The sequence below is a fragment of the Strongyloides ratti genome, scaffold srae_chrx_scaffold0000002 (assembly GCF_001040885.1).
Source record: "Strongyloides ratti genome assembly S_ratti_ED321, scaffold srae_chrx_scaffold0000002".
In the NCBI taxonomy this organism is placed as follows: domain Eukaryota; kingdom Metazoa; phylum Nematoda; class Chromadorea; order Rhabditida; family Strongyloididae; genus Strongyloides; species Strongyloides ratti.
This window is the reverse complement of record NW_020171510.1, coordinates 1,392,901-1,414,327: the sequence shown is the minus strand read 5'-3', so window position 1 is coordinate 1,414,327 and position 21,427 is coordinate 1,392,901. Positions and strand designations below refer to the sequence as shown.

Below are 21,427 nucleotides of genomic sequence, written 5' to 3'. Positions count from 1 at the left end.
AAAAAAATATTTCATAAATAGCATGCAATGCATATATAATCGAAATTAAAAAAATATTAACATGATTTTTAAATCTTGTTTTTGTGATAAAAATAAATAAATAAATAAAATAATAAATAAATATTATAGAAAAAAAATTTATAGAAATAAAAAAACATACCATTTGTGATATTTGATACCTGGTTTTGAGAATTTAATGGAATTCCAATTGAAGAATTAAAGAATTCCTTATCTTGTAAAATAGATGTTAAAGAAGAAGGTGTTGTATTAAAAATATTAGTAGAATTATTTTCTTCAAAGGTAGTAGAAGATAAATTTTTACTTTCAATATTATTATTATGAATTTTGTTATTTATTAATTGAGGAAAAGAAAAGGAAGGAAGAAATGTTTGGTCAATGTTGCTGTTTTCCACAACAACGTTTTTGTCTTTGATGATATTACTATTTTCCTTATTTATCCTACTGTTCTCGTTGGTTAAATGATAATGTTTGTCCAAAAGAGAAATATTGTTGGGTGCAGAAGTTATTGGCAAAATATTATGTTTATATGTGCTTTCATTTGAATGATAAATATAGTCAGAACCAATAGAGGATGCCTGGTTACATGATGAGGAGGTCTGTCTTATTTGTTCTCTTACTTTATTCTCTTCTCCTGTACTATAAAAAGTGCTGATACTATTGCTTTTGCCAGAAATAAGAGATAAATTTTCACAATTTAACTGATGTAAGAGGTTACTACCATTAAAGTCTAAGTGTTGACTGAACAAAGAATGACTCTCGGCATCTACTCTTTTTTCTATTTGTTCATGTGTCTTTAATATATCTTGCTTACTAGACTTATCCTCATTTACCGATGTTAAGAATAAATTTGTAGATGCTTTGGTTCTTTCATTTCCATAAATATTATCATTTGAACTATCGATTTTAATTATATTTTCAATTTTTTTTCTTAATATTGGTGTTTTACAAAAATCTATATATTTTTTATCGTCATGGGACTCTTTTGAATAAATAATTTTAGTACCATTGTTTTCATTCCATTTTTCATATTGGTTGCCTTCTTCTTCCTCAATATCACAAATAGTTTTTGTTTCTTCATTTAATAAAATATTTTTTGGTTGATACTTCTCTTCAACATTCAAAATTTTATTAATATATTCTGGTTCATTAAATTGTTGAATCTGAGCAAAAATTTGTTCTGTCTCTTGAGTGTTTTTATAATATTCTTTTGTATCATTTGATATTAAATTTAATGGTAGTGAATAACGTATATGTAAAGCATAAGATAAATCTATATCCTCATCAGATTCAATCAATGATAAACATTCTAAACTTTTTGAACGTTTTAATTTTTGAATTTTTAATCTATCTTTAGATTGTTTAAATGGTTCATTAATTTCAATTTTATCATCAAAATTTTTATTGTATTTAATTGAATCATCTGAATAATCACTAAAGTTACCAGTATCAGTACTTGTATATTTTGATGAACATGATTTTTCTTTATTTTCGTTGTATAAATTAGAATCTTTTTTATTACTTATGCTACTACTAACACTTTCTAAAGTAGTTGATGAGTCTGTACTTTTATATGGTTGGAATTTTTTTGGCTCAATAAAATCAGATGGTAAAGAAATATTATATAAATTAGAAGAAGATATTTGAGTTGATGTTATATTATTTAAAAATTCATCTTCAGCTGTCATTATTTTATTACATTGAGTTAAATTTCTATCTGTACTTATCAATTTTTTATCTATCATTTCGTGAATATCATTATTTATATAATTACTAATTAATTCATTTTTTGACATATTTTCTTTTTTATATTTGCTATTTTTAGAGTTAGACAAAATTTCAAATTCTATACCCTTATTCTTTGATAAATGTGAATATGAAGCTAATTCATCCATTTCTATCATTTTTTGTATTTTATTTATATGTTCAATTTCTTCATTAGTTAGCTGGGAAACTTTTGATAAAATAGGTTTTTCTGGTGATTCATGATTTTTTAATGTTAAAATTGTTTTTTGTTCTTCTTGATCAATCATTGTTTCCACTTTTCGTATATGTTCTATTTCATCTTTTGTTAATTCATTATTGTCAGACTTTAATAGTGATGATTTTTCATGCAATTTTATATGAGTATTGGATGCATCAGTATCAGCCATATTTTGAATCATTTTTATGTGTTCTATTTCCTCATTTGTTAATGATAGTTCTTTTTTTATTGTAGTAATAGGTGTATTCTCTTGTATAAATGGAGTTTGGGTGTATGAAATTGAATTTTCTTGCTCTGCTAATTCTTGAATTTTTTTTATATAATTAATTTCTTCATCAGTTAATTGATATTCTTTTGTTGAAATTTTATCACATTTATTAGTATCATATAATTTGTCATTTAATAACATTTCATCTGAACTATCAGTTTTATCAACACTATTAATATAAGATTCGTTTCTATCTTCAGAATCGCTACTATATTCATCTGTCTCCATGTTGTAGAAAGTTTTAGTAATATTTTGTTTAGAATTAAGATTATTCATGTCAAACTCTGCTTCTTTAATAGCCATTTCATTAATTTTTCTTATGTGTTCTAATTCTTCTTCTGTCAATTCCTCGTTAAATCTATTTGGTTGATTTTCTTCTGACTTAACTCTTCCATAGAATACATCCATTGCAGTATCTTCTTCCGCCATTTGGTTGATTTTGGCAATGTGATTTAATTCTTCTTGCGTTAATTCGGAAGAATTGTCAAAACTACTTATTGTTGTTGACTTTAATCCATTGTGCATCTGAACTTTAACAGCAGAATGTTTCTTTTCTTCTATTTTCAAATTATTTGTAAAAGAAACATGTTCAGGTTCAACATTTAAATCCAAATTATTTTTAAAAATATCATTTTCAAATGTTTTTATAGTAAATTTATTGATAGCATCATCCATTTCTGCTAGTTTTGCAATTTTTTCTATGTGTTTAATTTCTTCAGATGTCAAAATATTATCATCAGTGTTGTAATTATCAAGATTACTATTATTTTCATTTTCAAATAGTGGTTTATTAAAATGTTTGGAATGAAATTCTGCTTCAATCAATGAAGCTTTTCTTAATACATTTTTGACATGTTTTTGTTCCTCCATGTTCAAATTTTCTATATTCAAATTTTCATACTGAACTGATGTTTTTGGAGATTTGGTGTGAAAACTATTTGCATTTTTAATAACAGAAGAAATATGATTAATTTCATCATCTGTTAGTCCTTTTAAGGCATTATCAGGAAGATAAATTGGTGGTTCTACAGTTAAAGAAGAATAACTTGCTTTTCTAAAAAGATTTAATATATCAGAATTTTTTCTTAATAAAGGCTTTTCATGTTTAATTAAATTTTTTGATAAATCAGAAGAAAATTTTCTTGAAAAGTTGGGTAGTTCAGGTTGTGATATGGGAAGATTTTGATTCTTTTTATTATTATATAAATAAGATTTTGTTGTATTTAAAAATCCTTTAATATTGATAGAGAATGGAGATGATTTAATATTTGTTTTTTTTGTGTCTGAATGTTTAGTCTCCAATACTTTAAAGTTTTGTAATAAATTTTCTTCCTCACTATTTTCCAATGATTCAACAAAATCTTCATGTTCAAATGGTACATTACGATTTTCAAAATACCTAACACGTGGATTATTTTGATTTTTAAGATAACAAATTAAATCTGCTCCTGCTTTTTCAGCAATTTCTCCACTTAATTTTAATGCATAAAAATTTAATCTCACCAAAAAATTAATATTTGTAAGATCAGCTGTTTCAACATTATAGCTTCTATGTTCGCATTTTTCAAAACTATTTATATTTTTCAAAAAAGCAATATTTTCTTTAAAATGTTGTCGTCTATTTCTATTCATTTTTCCACGACGATGGCATGCAAAATCAATTGATGAACTACGTTGTTTTAAAAAGTGATTATTAAAATTATCATTATTTAATATATTATTTTTAATATACTCACGATGAGTAAATATTCTTGACTCTAATGATTTTGGAATACCATTTTTATATTGTGCTTGCTTAACATAAAAAGATAAATTTTCATAATTTTGTTCTTTTTGAAGTAAAGATGAATCAAGTGAAGTTTGTGCACCATAATATTCTTGATTTGTATAATTTTTATTATTTGATGGATAAAAATTAACATTATCATTACTAGAAGAATTTGAAATTTCTTCATATATTGTATTATTGAAGACATCTGAAAATATGTTTCCTTCTGATTTTAATCTCATTTGAATAGATTTTTGAGTTGGTATTTTAGCAATATTCAAATTTTGTGATATTTTGCTTGCAAAATTATCAAAATGGTCAGCTGTTTTGGGAAATAAAGGAAAATTCTGTTTTGCAATAGAATTCTTTTCGTCCTTTTGTTCTAAATTACTTTCATGTTCACTGGATAATAAATTGTCAGTTTCAAAAAATTCATGATTTTGGGAAACATTGTTGTCACAAATTGTAGAAAGCATACTGTTTTCCGAAAATTCAACATCATCAAGGTTTCTTAAATTTTTTAAATTAGACAATTTTTCTTCTGTTGATTGATACACTTCTTTTTTATTGTCAAAATTGGTAAATGTTTCATCAATTGAAATTTCGTCAATTGGAAATTCTTTTTTAGTATAACATGAATGATCAATTGGATATGAATAATCAAAAGAAGAGTCAAATGAAGATTTAATATCATCTGCTTTAGAAGTTTCTGTTGAATTGGAATCTTCAAATGAAATATAATCTTTTAATGTATCATGTTTATGAGCTAAAAATGAATTTGGTAAATTCAAACCTTTTTCTGATTCTTCAGCCATTTTTTTTATATTTTCAATATGTGCTAATTCTTCTTCCGTTAATTCATATTCTTCTTGTTTGTTTTCTAAATTGGTAACAGTTTCATCAATTGAAATTTCTTCAATTGGAGATTCTTTTTTATTATAAGATGGAACATCAACTGTATGTGAATTATCAAAGGAAGAGTCAAATGAAGATTTTATATCATCAGCTCCAGAAGTTTCTGATGAATTAGAAATTTCAGATAAAATATTATCATTTGATGAATCTTGTTTCTGTGTTAAGAATGAATTAGGTAAATTTAAACCTAATTCCGATTCTTCAGCCATTTTCTTTATATATTCAATATGTGCTAATTCTTCTTCTGTTAATTCATATTCTTCTTGTTTATTTTCTAAATTGGCAACAGTTTCATCAATTAAAATTTCTTCAATTGGAGATTCTTTTTTAGTAAAACATGGAATATCATTTGGATGTGAATTATCAAAGGAAGAGTCAAATGAAGATTTTATATCATCTGCACCAGAAGTTTCTGATGAATTAAAACTTTCGGATGAAACATTATCATTTAATGAATCTTGTTTCTGTGTTAAGAATGAATTAGTTAAATTCAAACCTTTTTCTGATTCTTCAGCCATTTTTTTTATATTTTCAATATGTGCTAATTCTTCTTCCGTTAATTCATATTCTTCTTGTTTATTTTCTAAATTGGCAACAGTTTCATCAATTAAAATTTCTTCAATTGGAGATTCTTTTTTAATTAAACATGGAATATCAATTGGATGTGAATTATCAAAAGATGAGTCAAATGAAGATTTTATATCATCTGCACCAGAAGTTTCTGATGAATTAAAACTTTCAGATGAAATATTATCTTTTAATGAATCTTGTTTATGGAATAAAAATGAATTAGGTAAATTTAAACCTAATTCCGATTCTTCAGCCATTTTCTTTATATTTTCAATATGTGCTAATTTTTCTTCCGTTAATTCATATTCTTCTTGTTTATTTTCTAAATTGGTGACAGTTTCGTCAATTGAAATTTCTTCAATTGGAGATTCTTTTTTATTATAAGATGGAACATCAACTGTATGTGAATTATCAAAGGAAGAGTCAAATGAAGATTTTATATCATCAGCTCCAGAAGTTTCTGATGAATTAGAAATTTCAGAAAAAATATTATCATTTGATGAATCTTGTTTCTGTGTTAAGAATGAATTAAGTAAATTTAAACCTAATTCCGATTCTTCAGCCATTTTCTTTATATATTCAATATGTGCTAATTCTTCTTCTGTTAATTCATATTCTTCTTGTTTATTTTCTAAATTGGCAACTGTTTCATCAATTAAAATTTCTTCAATTGGAGATTCTTTTTTAGTAATACATGGAATATCATTTGGATGTGTATTATCAAAGGAAGAGTCAAATGAAGATTTTATATCATCTGCACCAGAAGTTTCTGATGAATTAAAACTTTCAGATGAAACATTATCATTTAATGAATCTTGTTTCTGTGTTAAGAATGAATTAGGTAAATTCAAACCTTTTTCTGATTCTTCAGCCATTTTCTTTATATATTCAATATGTGCTAATTCTTCTTCTGTTAATTCATATTCTTCTTGTTTATTTTCTAAATTGGCAACTGTTTTATCAATTAAAATTTCTTCAATTGGAGATTCTTTTTTAGTAATACATGGAATATCAATTGGATGTGAATGATCAAAAGATGAATCAAATGAAGATTTTATATCATCAGCTCCAGAAGTTTCTGTTGAATTAGAATTTTCAGATAAAACATTATCTTTTAATGTATCTTGTTTCTGTGTTAAAATAGAATTAGGTAAATTTTCACCTAATTCTGATTCTTCAGCCATTTTCTTTATATATTCTATATGTGCTAATTCTTCTTCTGTTAATTCATATTCTTCTTGTTTGTTTCCTAAATTGGTAACAGTTTCGTCAATTGAAATTTCTTCAATTGGGGAATCTTTTTTAGTATAGCATGGAATATCATTTGGATGTGAATTATCAAAAGAAGAGTCAAATGAAGATTTAATATCATCTGCTCCAGAAGTTTCTGATGAATTGGAATCTTCAAATGAAATATTATCTTTTAATGTATCTTGTTTATGAGCTAAAAATGAATTAGGTAAATTTAAACCTAATTCAGATTCTTCAGCCATTTTCTTTATATATTCTATATGTGCTAATTCTTCTTCCGTTAATTTATATTCTTCTTGTTTGTTTCCTAAATTGGTGACAGTTTCGTCAATTGAAATTTTTTCAATTGGAGATTCTTTTTTAGTATAATATGGAGTATCAATTGTATGTGAATTATCAAAAGATGAATCAAATGAAGATTTTATATCATCAGCTCCAGAAGTTTCTGTTGAATTAGAATTTTCAGATAAAACATTATCTTTTAATGTATCTTGTTTCTGTGTTAAAATAGAATTAGGTAAATTTTCACCTAATTCTGATTCTTCAGCCATTTTCTTTATATATTCTATATGTGCTAATTCTTCTTCCGTTAATTCATATTCTTCTTGTTTGTTTCCTAAATTGGTAACAGTTTCGTCAATTGAAATTTCTTCAATTGGGGAATCTTTTTTAGTATAGCATGAAATATCAATTGGATGTGAATGATCAAAAGATGAGTCAAATGAAGATTTTATATCATTTGCACCAGAAGTTTCTGATGAATTGGAATCGTAATTATCAGATACATTTTTACTTGAAAAACTTTCATGTTTTTTATGTATGGATATTTTATTTAAATTAATTTCTTTTTCATCTTCTTTTGATATTAAACTATTTTTTTTGGTATGTGTTAATTCAAAAAATGTTTCTTGTTCATCATTATTTTGTTCTTCAAATGAACTACAAAGAAGTGGTGAATCTTTTTTGTAGTATGACATAAAAGGAGTTTTTTCAGAAAAGTCAAATGAATAATCAAATGAAGAGTTAACATTTTCAGATTCTAATAGCATAGATATTTCATTTTCGTAAATGTCTGAATTTCTTTCTTCTGTTTGATTATCATTTTGCTGTTTTTCACAATGCAATTGAACATTATCATTTGAGCAAATATGATCAATTTCTTTTTTTGCTGATTCAAAATTATCTATTTTTTTATGCTTGTTTTCGATAGTAGTTTTTACATCAACTGATGAAGTGTTTGTTTGATGTAATGTATTTTTTGAAAAAGTACATGTTTCGAGTGTATATATTTGATCAAAAGAAGTTTCAAACAAAGATTTACATTTTTCACTTTTAAATGTTTCTAAGTATTGGTCATTTATATGTTTGAAACTATTTCCACTATTAAAAATATCTTGTTTTTGTTCAACAAAAGATTCAGGCAATTTAACATCTAATTTCTTTTTTTTTTCCACTTTATTGAAATTCTCTAAGCAATTTAATCTCATTTCATTTGATTGATTTTGTTCTTTTTTTCTTTCAAAATTATCAATTGTTTCTAAACTTGAATGATCCTTAGTAAAAACACTTTTTTTCTGTAACAAAGAATTTTCAACCAAATTTAACTGATCAAATAATAACTTAGAATTACTAGTATTTGAAGTTTCTAGTATATTAATATCAGAGTATTCAAATTTTTCTTTTTCATTTAGAATATCGTGTTCAACGGTTATAAATGGTCTAGATAACCCAACTTTATCTTCATAATCCTCTGATAATTTGTCTTCTTCATGCTTGTTTTCTAAATTGGTAACTGTTTCATCAATAGTAACTTCTTCAATAAGTGATTCTTTTTTAGTACAACATGGAATATCAATAGCGTGTGAACTATCAAAAGATTTTTCAAATAATAATTTTAAATCATCAGTAACAGAAGTTACTGTTGAATAAGAATAATCAGATGAAATATATTCATTTAATGTATCTTGTTTATGAGATGAAAATGAATTAGGTAAATTTACATCTTTTTCTGATTCTTCAGCCATTTTTTTTATATTTTCAATATGTGCTAATTTTTCTTCCGTTAATTCATATTCTTCTTGTTTGTTACCTAAATTGGTAACAGATTCATCAATTGAAATTTCTTCAATTGGAGATTCTTTTTTATTATAAGATGGAATATCAACTGGATGTGAATGATCAAAAGATGAGTCAAATGAAGATTTAATATCATCTGCTACAGAAGTTTCTGATGAATTAAAACTTTCAGATGAAACATTATCATTTAATGAATCTTGTTTCTGTGTTAAGAATGAATTAGGTAAATTCAAACCTTTTTCTGATTCTTCAGCCATTTTTTTTATATTTTCAATATGTGCTAATTCTTCTTCCGTTAATTCATATTCTTCTTGTTTATTTTCTAAATTGGCAACAGTTTCATCAATTAAAATTTCTTCAATTGGAGATTCTTTTTTAATTAAACATGGAATATCAATTGGATGTGAATTATCAAAGGAAGAGTCAAATGAAGATTTTATATCATCTGCACCAGAAGTTTCTGATGAATTGGATCTTTCAAATGAAATATTATCATTTAATGTATCTTGTTTCTGTGTTAAGAATGAATTAGGTAAATTTAAACCGAATTCTGATTCTTCAGCCATTTTTTTTATATATTCAATATGTGCTAATTCTTCTTCTGTTAATTCATATTCTTCTTGTTTATTTTCTAAATTGGCAACTGTTTCATCAATTAAAATTTCTTCAATTGGAGATTCTTTTTTAGTATAGCATGAAATATCAATTGGATGTGAATTATCATAAGATGAATTAAATGAAGATTTTATATCATCTGCACCAGAAGTTTCTGATGAATTAGAATTTTCAGATGAAACATTATCTTTTGATGTATCTTGTTTATTAGCTAAAAATGAATTAGGTAAATTCAAACCTAATTCCGATTCTTCAGCCATTTTCTTTATATATTCAATATGTGCTAATTCTTTTTCCGTTAATTCATATTCTTCTTGTTTCTTTTCTAAATTGGTAACAGTTTCGTCAATTGAAATTTCTTCAATTGGAGATTCTTTTTTATTATAAGATGGAACATCAACTGTATGTGAATGATCAAAAGATGAGTCAAATGAAGATTTTATATCATCTGCACCAGACGTTTCTGATGAATTGGATCTTTCAAATGAAATATTATCATTTGATGAATCTTGTTTCTGTGTTAAGAATGAATTAGGTAAATTTAAACCTAATTCCGATTCTTCAGCCATTTTCTTTATATATTTAATATGTGCTAATTCTTCTTGTTTATTTTCTAAATTGGCAACAGTTTCATCAATTAAAATTTCTTCAATTGAAGATTCTTTTTTAGTAAAACATGGAATATCAATTGGATGTGAATTATCAAAGGAAGAGTCAAATGAAGATTTTATATCATTAGCTCCAGAAGTTTCTGATGAATTAGAATTTTCAAATGAAACATTATCATTTAATGAATTTTGTTTCTGTGTTAAAATAGAATTAGGTAAATTTACATCTTTTTCTGATTCTTCAGCCATTTTCTTTACATATTCTATATGTGCTAATTCTTCTTCCGTTAATTCATATTCTTCTTGTTTGTTTCCTAAATTGGCAACAGATTCATCAAATGAAATTTCTTCAATTGGGGAATCTTTTTTAGTATAGCATGAAATATCAATTGGATGTGAATTATCAAAAGATGAATTAAATGAAGATTTTATATCATCTGCACCAGAAGTTTCTGATGAATTAGAATTTTCAGATGAAACATTATCTTTTGATGTATCTTGTTTATTAGCTAAAAATGAATTAGGTAAATTCAAACCTAATTCCGATTCTTCAGACATTTTCTTTATATATTCAATATGTTCTAATTCTTCTTCCGTTAATTCATATTCTTTCTGTTTGTTTCCTAGATTGGCAACAATATCGTCAACTGAAATTTCTTCAACTGGAGATTCTTTTTTAGTATAACATGGAATATCAATTGAATGTGAATTATCAAAGGAAGAGTCAAATGAAGATTTTATATCATCAGCTCCAGAAGTTTCTGATGAATTAGAATTTTCAAATGAAACATTATCATTTATTGTATCTTGTTTATGAGCTAAAAATGAATTAGGTAAATTCAAACCTAATTCCGATTCTTCAGCCATTTTTTTTATATATTCAATATGTGCTAATTCTTCTTCCGTTAATTTATATTCTTCTTGTTTGTTTCCTAAATTGGTGACAGTTGCGTCAATTGAAATTTTTTCAATTGGAGATTCTTTTTTAGTATAATATGGAGTATCAATTGTATGTGAATTATCAAAAGATGAGTCAAATGAAGATTTTATATCATCTGCACCAGAAGTTTCTGATGAATTAGAATTTTCAGATGAAATATTATCATTTATTGTATCTTGTTTATGAGCTAAAAATGAATTAGGTAAATTCAAACCTAATTCCGATTCTTCAGCCATTTTTTTTATATATTCAATATGTTCTAATTCTTCTTCCGTTAATTCATATTCTTCTTGTTTGTTTCCTAAATTGGTAACTGTTTCAATTATTGAAGGTTCTTTAAATTTTAAAGACATCTTCTTATTATGGCAGATTTCTGTTTGATAAGATTGATCTATAATTGTATCAAATATAGACTTTGTGTTATCACTATTAGAAGATTTTGTAAAAATATTTTTAGAATGTTCTGAAATACTTGTGCCACCTGATTTTACTAAATCTACAATGCTGTTGTTTATCTTGAATTTCTTTGTTATTTCTTTTATATTTTCTGTAGGTATATAGTCTTTTTTAATCTTTTTTTGTTTTTCTAAACTATTTTGAACATTATTATTATATATAGTTATAAAATCTTCTGCTTTATTATTTACATAATAAATATAACTAGCTTCATCTTTTACAATATCTTTTTTTAAAGAAATATAAATTGTTTTTGGAATTTCAAATATCGTATGCTCAACAACTGGTAATAAATAATTGCTAAAAACTATTATGTCATTTTCTATTAATCTTTGTTTATTATTATAAAACAAATTAATAGTTCTTTCTTCAGTGCAGTTTTGTGGTTCATAAGAAGAAGATACGACATATATTTTTTCTTTTTCTGTAGTTTCAATACAATTCACACTTTTTATTTTATTTATATTTTTTTCTTTTTGGCTATATTTTTTGTCATAATATGAATATAAATCGTTTTTGTAGTCGAAACCTTCAAAAAGTTTGTTATATTCAATATCAAAATTTTCTGATATTTCTTTAGCTATTGTCATATTCGATTTATTTATTTCATTTGCTTCTACCTCTTTTTTCGATTGAATGTTAAGCGATATTTTTTCTGTATAATCATTATTTGTAACAAGTACACATGGATTAGATTGTTCATCTATTAATTTAATGTTTTTAATATTTTTATATTCTTCATCAATAAGAGCATCTTCGTACGAACTTGTTTCAGATATTAGTGGAAAATCATAACTGTCTTGTGTCATAAATATTTTTGTTTTATCATATAAAGATACACTTTTACAATATATTAAATTTTTGTTAGTTTTTGATGGTAATAACTCTTTTTCACCAACCAATTTATTAGCTACACAAAAAGATTCTTTTGTTGGCATTTCACAACCAATCTCATTTTTAGCAGAATCATCAATGTATTCATGAATTACATTGTTAGAAAATCTGTTTTTAGTGTAATTGTTAGTAAAATAAACGTTTTTGTGTTTTTCACTCATTTCCTCTATTTGTTTATCAAAAATATTTGTAGAACATGTAGGTTCATCGTTAAAATTATCTTTGATTTCTTGATTATTATCAAAATTTAACGAAATTTCCAAATGATTAAATTGATTTAATTCATTATTAATATTAGAAATTGTATTAATGATATTTGATGAGTTTAATTGTTTACATTGATTGTTTTCAAATGTAAAATCAGCATTTAAATTGACAGTTTCTTGAATAGGAGTACAACTTTGATCATCTTGAATTAGATTAAAATCTTGAGTCAGATTTTTTAAACAATCAACTTTGGTAAGGCCTTCTTTTGCAGAATGAAAATTACAGTTTTCACCGCTAACTAGAACTTCTTCTGATAATATATCTTTAACTTGTGAACTCTTAACATAATAAGATGGTTTATCAATTGAAAAAGACTGATCAAAAGAAGAACCAAAAGATGATTTTATATCATCAGCTCCAGAAGTTTCCGATGAATTAAAACTTTTAGATAAACTATTTTCTTTAAATGTTTCTTGTTTATAGGCTAAAATTGAATTAAAGTTAAATTCTGATTCTTCAGCCATTTTTTTTATATTTTCAATATGTGCTAATTCTTCTTCCGTTAATTCATATTTTTCTTGTTTCTTTCCTAAATTGGTAACAGTTTCATCAATTGAAATTTCTTCAATTGGTGATTCTTTTTTAACATCACATGAAATATCAATTGGATATGAATTATCAAAAGATGAATCAATTGAGGATTTTTTATCATCAGCTCCAGAAGTTTCTGATGAAATAGTATATTCAGATGAAACATTATCTTTTAATGTATTTTGCTTATAAGCTAAAGATGAATTAGGTATATTAACACCTAATTCTGATTCTTCCTGTTTGTTTTCTAAATTAGTAACTGTTTGATCCAAAGATGAGTCAATAGATGATTTTATATCATCAGCTCCAAAAGTTTCTGTTGAGTTGGAATATTCAGATAGAACATTATCATTTAATGTATCTTTTTTCTGTGTTAAAAATAAATTAGGTAAATTCAAACCTTTTTCTGATTCTTCAGCCATTTTCTTTATATATTCTATATGTGCTAATTCTTCTTCTGTTAATTCATATTCTTCTTGTTTGTTTTCTAAATTGGCAACAGTTTCATCAATTAAAATTTCTTCAATTGGAGATTCTTTTTTAGTAAAACATGGAATATCATTTGGATGTGAATTATCAAAGGAAGAGTCAAATGAAGATTTTATATCATCTGCACCAGAAGTTTCTGATGAATTAAAACTTTCAGATGAAACATTATCATTTAATGAATCTTGTTTCTGTGTTAAGAATGAATTAGGTAAATTCAAACCTTTTTCTGATTCTTCAGCCATTTTTTTTATATTTTCAATATGTGCTAATTCTTCTTCCGTTAATTCATATTCTTCTTGTTTATTTTCTAAATTGGCAACAGTTTCATCAATTAAAATTTCTTCAATTGGAGATTCTTTTTTAATTAAACATGGAATATCAATTGGATGTGAATTATCAAAAGATGAATTAAATGAAGATTTTATATCATCTGCACCAGAAGTTTCTGATGAATTAAAACTTTCAGATGAAATATTATCTTTTAATGAATCTTGTTTATGGGATAAAAATGAATTAGGTAAATTAAAACCTAATTCCGATTCTTCAGCCATTTTCTTTATATATTCAATATGTGCTAACTCTTTTTCCGTTAATTCATATTCTTCTTGTTTCTTTTCTAAATTGGTGACAGTTTCGTCAATTGAAATTTCTTCAATTGGAGATTCTTTTTTAGTAAAACATGGAATATCATTTGGATGTGAATTATCAAAGGAAGAGTCAAATGAAGATTTTATATCATCTGCACCAGAAGTTTCTGATGAATTAAAACTTTCAGATGAAACATTATCATTTGATGAATCTTGTTTCTGTGTTAAGAATGAATTAGGTAAATTCAAACCTTTTTCTGATTCTTCAGCCATTTTTTTTATATTTTCAATATGTGCTAATTCTTCTTCTGTTAATTCATATTCTTCTTGTTTATTTTCTAAATTGGCAACTGTTTCATCATTTAAAATTTCTTCAATTGGAGATTCTTTTTTAGTAATACATGGAATATCAATTGGATGTGAATGATCAAAAGATGAATCAAATGAAAATTTAATATCATCAGCTCCAGAAGTTTCTGATGAATTAGAATTTTCAGATAAAACATTATCTTTTAATGTATCTTGTTTCTGTGTTAAAATAGAATTAGGTAAATTTTCACCTAATTCTGATTCTTTAGCCATTTTCTTTATATATTCTATATGTGCTAATTCTTCTTCCGTTAATTTATATTCTTCTTGTTTGTTTCCTAAATTGGTGACAGTTTCGTCAATTGAAATTTCTTCAATTGGAGATTCTTTTTTATTATAAGATGGAACATCAACTGTATGTGAATGATCAAAAGATGAGTCAAATGAAGATTTAATATCATCTGCTCCAGAAGTTTCTGATGAATTGGAATCTTCAGATGAAATATTATCATTTAATGTTTCTTGTTTATGAGATAAAAATAAATTAGGTAAATTTACATCTTTTTCTGATTCTTCAGCCATTTTTTTATTATTTTCAATATGTGCTAATTCTTCTTCCGTTAATTCATATTCTTCTTGTTTGTTTTCTAAATTGGTAACAGTTTCATCAATTGAAATTTCTTCAATTGGAGATTCTTTTTTATTATAAGATGGAACATCAACTGTATGTGAATGATCAAAAGATGAGACAAATGAAGATTTTATATCATCTGCACCAGAAGTTTCTGATGAATTAAAACTTTCAGATGAAATATTATCATTTAATGTATCTTGTTTATGAGATAAAAATGAATTAGGTAAATTTAAACCTAATTCCGATTCTTCAGCCATTTTCTTTATATATTCAATATGTGCTAATTCTTCTTCCGTTAATTCATATTCTTTTTGTTTATTTTCTAAATTGGCAACTGCTTCATCAATTAAAATTTCTTCAATTGGTGATTCTTTTTTAGTATAATATGGAGCATCAATTGTATGTGAATTATCAAAAGATGAGTCAAATGAAGATTTTATATCATCTGCACCAGAAGTTTCTGATGAATTTAAACTTTCAGATGAAATATTTTCATTTAATGTTTCTTGTTCATGAGATAAAAATGAATTAGGTAAATTCACATCTTTTTCTGATTCTCCAGCCATTTTCTTTATATTTTCAATATGTGCTAATTCTTCTTCCGTTAATTCATATTCTTCTTGTTTATTTTCTAAATTGGCAACAGTTTCATCATTTGAAATTTCTTCAATTGGAGATTCTTTTTTAGTATAACATGGAATATCATTTGGATGTGAATGATCAAAAGATGAGTCAAATGAAGATTTTATATCATCTGCACCAGAAGTTTCCGATGAATTAGATTTTTCGGATGAAATATTATCATTTAATGTATCTTGTTTATGAGATAAAAATGAATTAGGTAAATTTACATCTTTTTCTGATTCTTCAGCCATTTTTTTATTATTTTCAATATGTGCTAATTCTTCTTCCGTTAATTCATATTCTTCTTGTTTGTTTTCTAAATTGGCAACAGATTCATCAATTGAAATTTTTTCAATTGGAGATTCTTTTTTATTATAAGATGAAACATCAACTGTATGTGAATGATCAAAAGATGAGTCAAATGAAGATTTTATATCATCTGCACCAGAAGTTTCTGATGAATTAGAATATTCAGATGAAATATTTTCATTTAATGTATCTTGTTTCAGTGTTGAGAATGAATTAGGTAAATTTAAATCTTTTTCTGATTCTTCAGCCATTTTCTTTATATATTCAATATGTGCTAATTCTTCTTCCGTTAATTCATATTCTTGTTGTTTGTTACCTAAATTAGTAACAGTTTTATCAATTGAAATTTCTTCAATTGGAGATTCTTTTTTATTATAACATGGAATGTCAATTGGGTACGAATGATCAAAAGATGAATCAATTGAAAATTTTATATCATCAGCTCCCGAAGTTTCTGATGAATTAGAACTTTCAGATTTTTCTTTTATTTTTAAATTAACTTGTTTTTGATCGTAAAATAGTGTATCTAAAGCAACATTTGTTTCGAATTCACTTCTTTCTTTTTCTATATTTTCAATACTATCTAATTTATTTAAAATTTTCTTTTCTCCTTGGATATTTTGATTATTTACACTATTTTTTTTAACAAAATGTTTACTATTGTTTTTTATATTTTGAATTTTTTCTTGTATTCTTAAAGTACATATTTCATGAACGGTTTGTTGAATCTGATATTCTTCAGAATTTTTTTCCAAAATTTTTAAATATGAAATATTTTCTTCAACTAAATTAATATTATTTTTAGAATTCTGATTTGGAGTTATTCTATCAATTTTATCTTCATCATTTTTTGATAAAAATTGTTCGTTATTACTTATGTCATCTATTGGATTTATTTGGTTATAAGAAACATTAAATAATGAATCTGTGCTTTTGTCAGTTGATATTATATTATTGTCATTATTTGAATTATTTAAAAAGTTTGAATTTAAAAATGTTGTGCAATTATTTTTATCATATTTTTCAGTATCCTTTTTGTTATTTGGTTTAATTTTATACATTTTTTTTACATAATGAATATGATCTAGTTCTTCTTTTGTTAATACGTTTTCTTCTTTCTTTGGAAGTTTAACAAGGTTTGTATTTTTTTGCACATCAACAGAACATCTTTTTTGGTTATTTGTATTATATTCATATTTACCATAATCATTCAATGTAACGTTATCTTTTTTGTTGTCAACTAATTTAACTATACTTCCCAATGATTGTTGATTAAAATATTTAGAAGAAACAACTTCATCAGTTGGTGTTTCTTGCTTGCATGTAGTAAAGTATTTAAATATTGCTTTATCATATGCCCTTTCCCTTGCAACTTTTTCAATGTACTCATAATCTTGTAGTTGTGGATTATTTAACATGAAACTAGTATCATATAAATCTATTTTATTTTGATCATCTTTTATTTCGTCTATCAGTTCTTCAATCTTCTGATTATCAATTGAATTACTTTTATTCCTACCATTTATTGCATCATCAATACTATTTATGCTTTCGACTTCTGATACATTTTTTACGAATATCTTTGATATATTACAAGTTTTATTACTTATATCAGGATAATTTGTTATGTTATCTTTAATGTAATTATTTGATACTGTATTTTTATTGTCTTTTCTATCGATGTCATTTTCTGTTAACTGATTAAACAATATTTTTTCAACATTTGTTGTTAAATTTATATTAAATTTATTTTTTCGATAATTTTCAGATACAATTGAATCCATTATATTATTTAAAGGATTTTGCATGTCCAATTGTGATTTTAATAAATATGATTGATTATATATTTCGGATGTTGCTGAAGAAGTTGTAAATTGTTCATTATCTAGTAATGCGTCATTAACTATTGAATTGTTTGATAACTTATTGTTAATTTTAAACAGAGTCATTTCCTCAGTAGTATTAGGTTCAATATTTGTAAAATCAATTGATTTTTTATTTAAAAAATCATTTTTTATTTGAATATTATCTATTGTTTCTTCTACCGAAATTTTTTTATCTGCAAATGATTCAAATGATGATGTTGCAATATCGTCAGCTCCTGATGTTGATGTAGAAGATTTTCTTGTGTCAGCTCTAACAATATAACTTTGGAATCTTTTCACCTCTTCGTAGTCATCAGATAAATTTGATAATGATTTATCATCATAATTATCCTTTTCTTCTATATCACTATTTTCTGTTAATTCAGATTTGTCTTCCTTTTTTTCTTCGTTACTTTTATTATCTATGTTATATTCACTTGATACACTTTCTGCATCTGCGCCAGATGTTGTTGTTGATGATTCTATAATAGAAGATTCTTCATCATCTGAGTACAAACTTTTTGTTTCATCAGATATTTGATCTTCCGAAGCCATTTCATTTACAATTGAAAGTCTTTTTACTTTATCATATTTGTATTGATCAATTGAAATATTTAAACTTCCAAAAGCTTTATCAAGTTTTTTATGAAAATTTAATAACTCATTTTTACATGAATTTATATTATTAACTTCTGGATTTTCAAATTTATCTCCTTCTTTGTTTTTTTCACTATTAATATTATCGAAAGATTTCTTCGTTGTTTCAAACATATGTTTATTTTTCATTTCATCATTATCAATTGTTTTTTTTAAGTCAACAGATAATATTTTAAAATAATCTGATAATTTTTTTACAATTTTCTTATTAGCTAATTTAGTATCATCATCAATTTTAATATCATTAAATTTAGTTTCAATAGAATTGTCATCATCTTCTTTATAATTTAATTGATTATCATTGTCAAATAACATATTCTTAATAGTGCTTTTATTAATATTACTTTCAAGTTTATCAAATAAACTTAAATGATAATCTTTCATTTCTTTCATTGATTTTTGTACATTTTTGGTATTTTCACTAGTTAAAACATAATTTATTAATATATCATTGCTATCTTCACTTTTTTCTTCTTGATTAATACAATTAATTTTAGAATTTGTTAAGTCAGTTGTTTTTTCTGTATTTAAACTATCATTTAAATCATTAGATGTTTGATTTGGTAAATTTGATTCAATAGTACTTCTATCATAAGAAAGAACACTTGTATAACTGCTATAACTTCTGTCTAAATAACATAGTTCTCCAAAACCATCAGCACCAGATGTCTCTCCAGATGAAATACTTATTTTATTATTAAACTTTCCTTTAATTGAATTTAACGAATTAATGGATACATCATTTAAATTATATAAACTTTGAGTAATTTTTGAATTATGGTAAAAATTAAAATTATTTATATTTTGTTTCTTATTATTTCTACTAAAATTCTTTATTATACCAATATCGTCTATAAAATTTAAATCATAAGGCTCTGAGAAGGATAAAAATTTGATTGATGCGTCTCTATTTATTATATGTTGCGAAAATGAATTTAAAGAAATACCATTATTAAAACTAAATGGCTTCTTATTACCCGAAAAAAAACTAGTAGATTCTTCATTTTTAATATTTAAAATCTTTTCTTCATTTTCAGTTTTAGAAAAATTTTTCCTAATTGTACATGTTAATATAGGATCATTATAGATTTCATAATTACTAACATCATAATAATCTTCTTCTGAAGTATCCATAGATTTTTCAATTGTTTCTACATTTGATGTGAATGAAAATTCATTTAAAGAAAGAGAAGTTTTATTAGTAAATGATCTTTTACATATATCTTCTCCCTCATTTTTATTTTCCTCAATATTATAATTTATTTTTTCATCATTAAAACTACTTTTTTCACTATTTTGTTTAGTTGAACTATCATATTTTGTTGATTCATTTTCTGTTGAAGAATTAAATTTTTCTTCAAAACTATCTATTATCAATTTTTCTTCATATAAATAATCTTTACTGTCAAGACTTCTTGAATATAATGATGGTTTATTTTTAAATTGACTTAATGCAGCAAAGTAAGCTGGAATTTTATTATCTTTATTAAGAAATATTGGTAAATCTTTATTAAGATAAGGTATTGTTGTTGTCTCATTATTTATCTCTTTTTTATCACATTCAATTTTATCTAAATCAGGAGACTCAATAACATAGAGATCAGAAAGATTTTGATGTGACAATGAACAATTATTTTCTTCGCAACAAGTATGTGAGTAGCAATCAGAATATTCTTCAGATTTTTCTTCAATTATTGTGTCAAATTTTTGCAATTGACTTACAAAGGGTGACGATTTATTATAGAATGATTCATAGTAACTTAAATATGAAGAATCTTCTATCTTTTGTATTTCTTTATCTTCTCTTTCATCTAAATATATATTTAATTCTTCTTTTATATCAGAAATGTCATAAACTTTTACTTCGATAGAATCTGATAATGATGATAATGATGATGAAATGTTATCCAATTCAATATTATCATTTTCAAATTCATTCATTTTTATTTCTGAATTTATTTCTTTTATATCTTCACTTTTATTTACTAGAATTTTATTATTTATTGAATATTCTAAGCTTTTTATATTATTTTCATTTGTATATTTATCAATTATATAAGATTGATATAAATCTTCTTTTGATCCATCATTTGTTATCTCAACATTCGCATGTTTTATTTTATTAGTATTATCTGTCTTATCAATATATTCAAAATAATTTGTTAAATTTTCTTCAAATATTTTTTCTTTTGACACTTTCTTTATCATATTTTCATCTGATAAAGAAGTAATATTATTACTAGAATAAAAGGTTAAAACTTCATTATCTTTTTTAAATTTTTTGTTTCCAATTTCCATTACATTTATTACACTTGATAATATATTGTTTACTAAAGTTGTGCAAAATTTATCAATGTTATCATTAGTAATAGAATTTAATTCTAAACAATTTATACTCTCATATTTATATTTTTTCTTTAAGTTTAATTTATTATTTTGCACTTCTTTAAAAATCTCCTGACAAATATTGTTAACAAAATTGATAGAAAAAATATCTATTGGTGAAGGATAAATATATGATAAATTGTTTGTTAAATTTTTTGATTTACTTGATGTTGTTAAAATATTAATATCTTTTTCACCATTACTACTATTTTTGTGAGGATTAATATTTTCATATATTTCATTTGTAAAATTGGGATCATTATAGATTTTTTCATGAGATTTTTCACATGTTATTTCTTTTTTATCATTTTGTGTTTCTAAATTTTGTATCCAGTTATATATTGTTGATGTTACTGAAGCAATTTCTTTATAAATACTTTCATTATTTTCTTTTTTATCTGTATCTT

The 21,427-nt window shown here is 24.4% G+C and overlaps 1 protein-coding gene across 1 annotated transcript in view; it reads right to left on the bottom strand.

Annotated features, from left to right (window-relative positions):
* The window catches only part of SRAE_X000130100 (C2 domain and PDZ domain-containing protein), a gene marked incomplete at both ends in the record, with an annotated part of 30,199 nt that overhangs the window by 8,088 nt on the left and 684 nt on the right, over positions 1-21,427 (bottom strand). The window contains 2 exons of the mRNA XM_024647408.1: positions 161-12,172; positions 12,236-21,424. Of these exons, the coding sequence (XP_024498765.1) occupies positions 161-12,172; positions 12,236-21,424 (21,201 nt within the window). The remainder of the gene's footprint in view (positions 1-160; positions 12,173-12,235; positions 21,425-21,427) is intronic.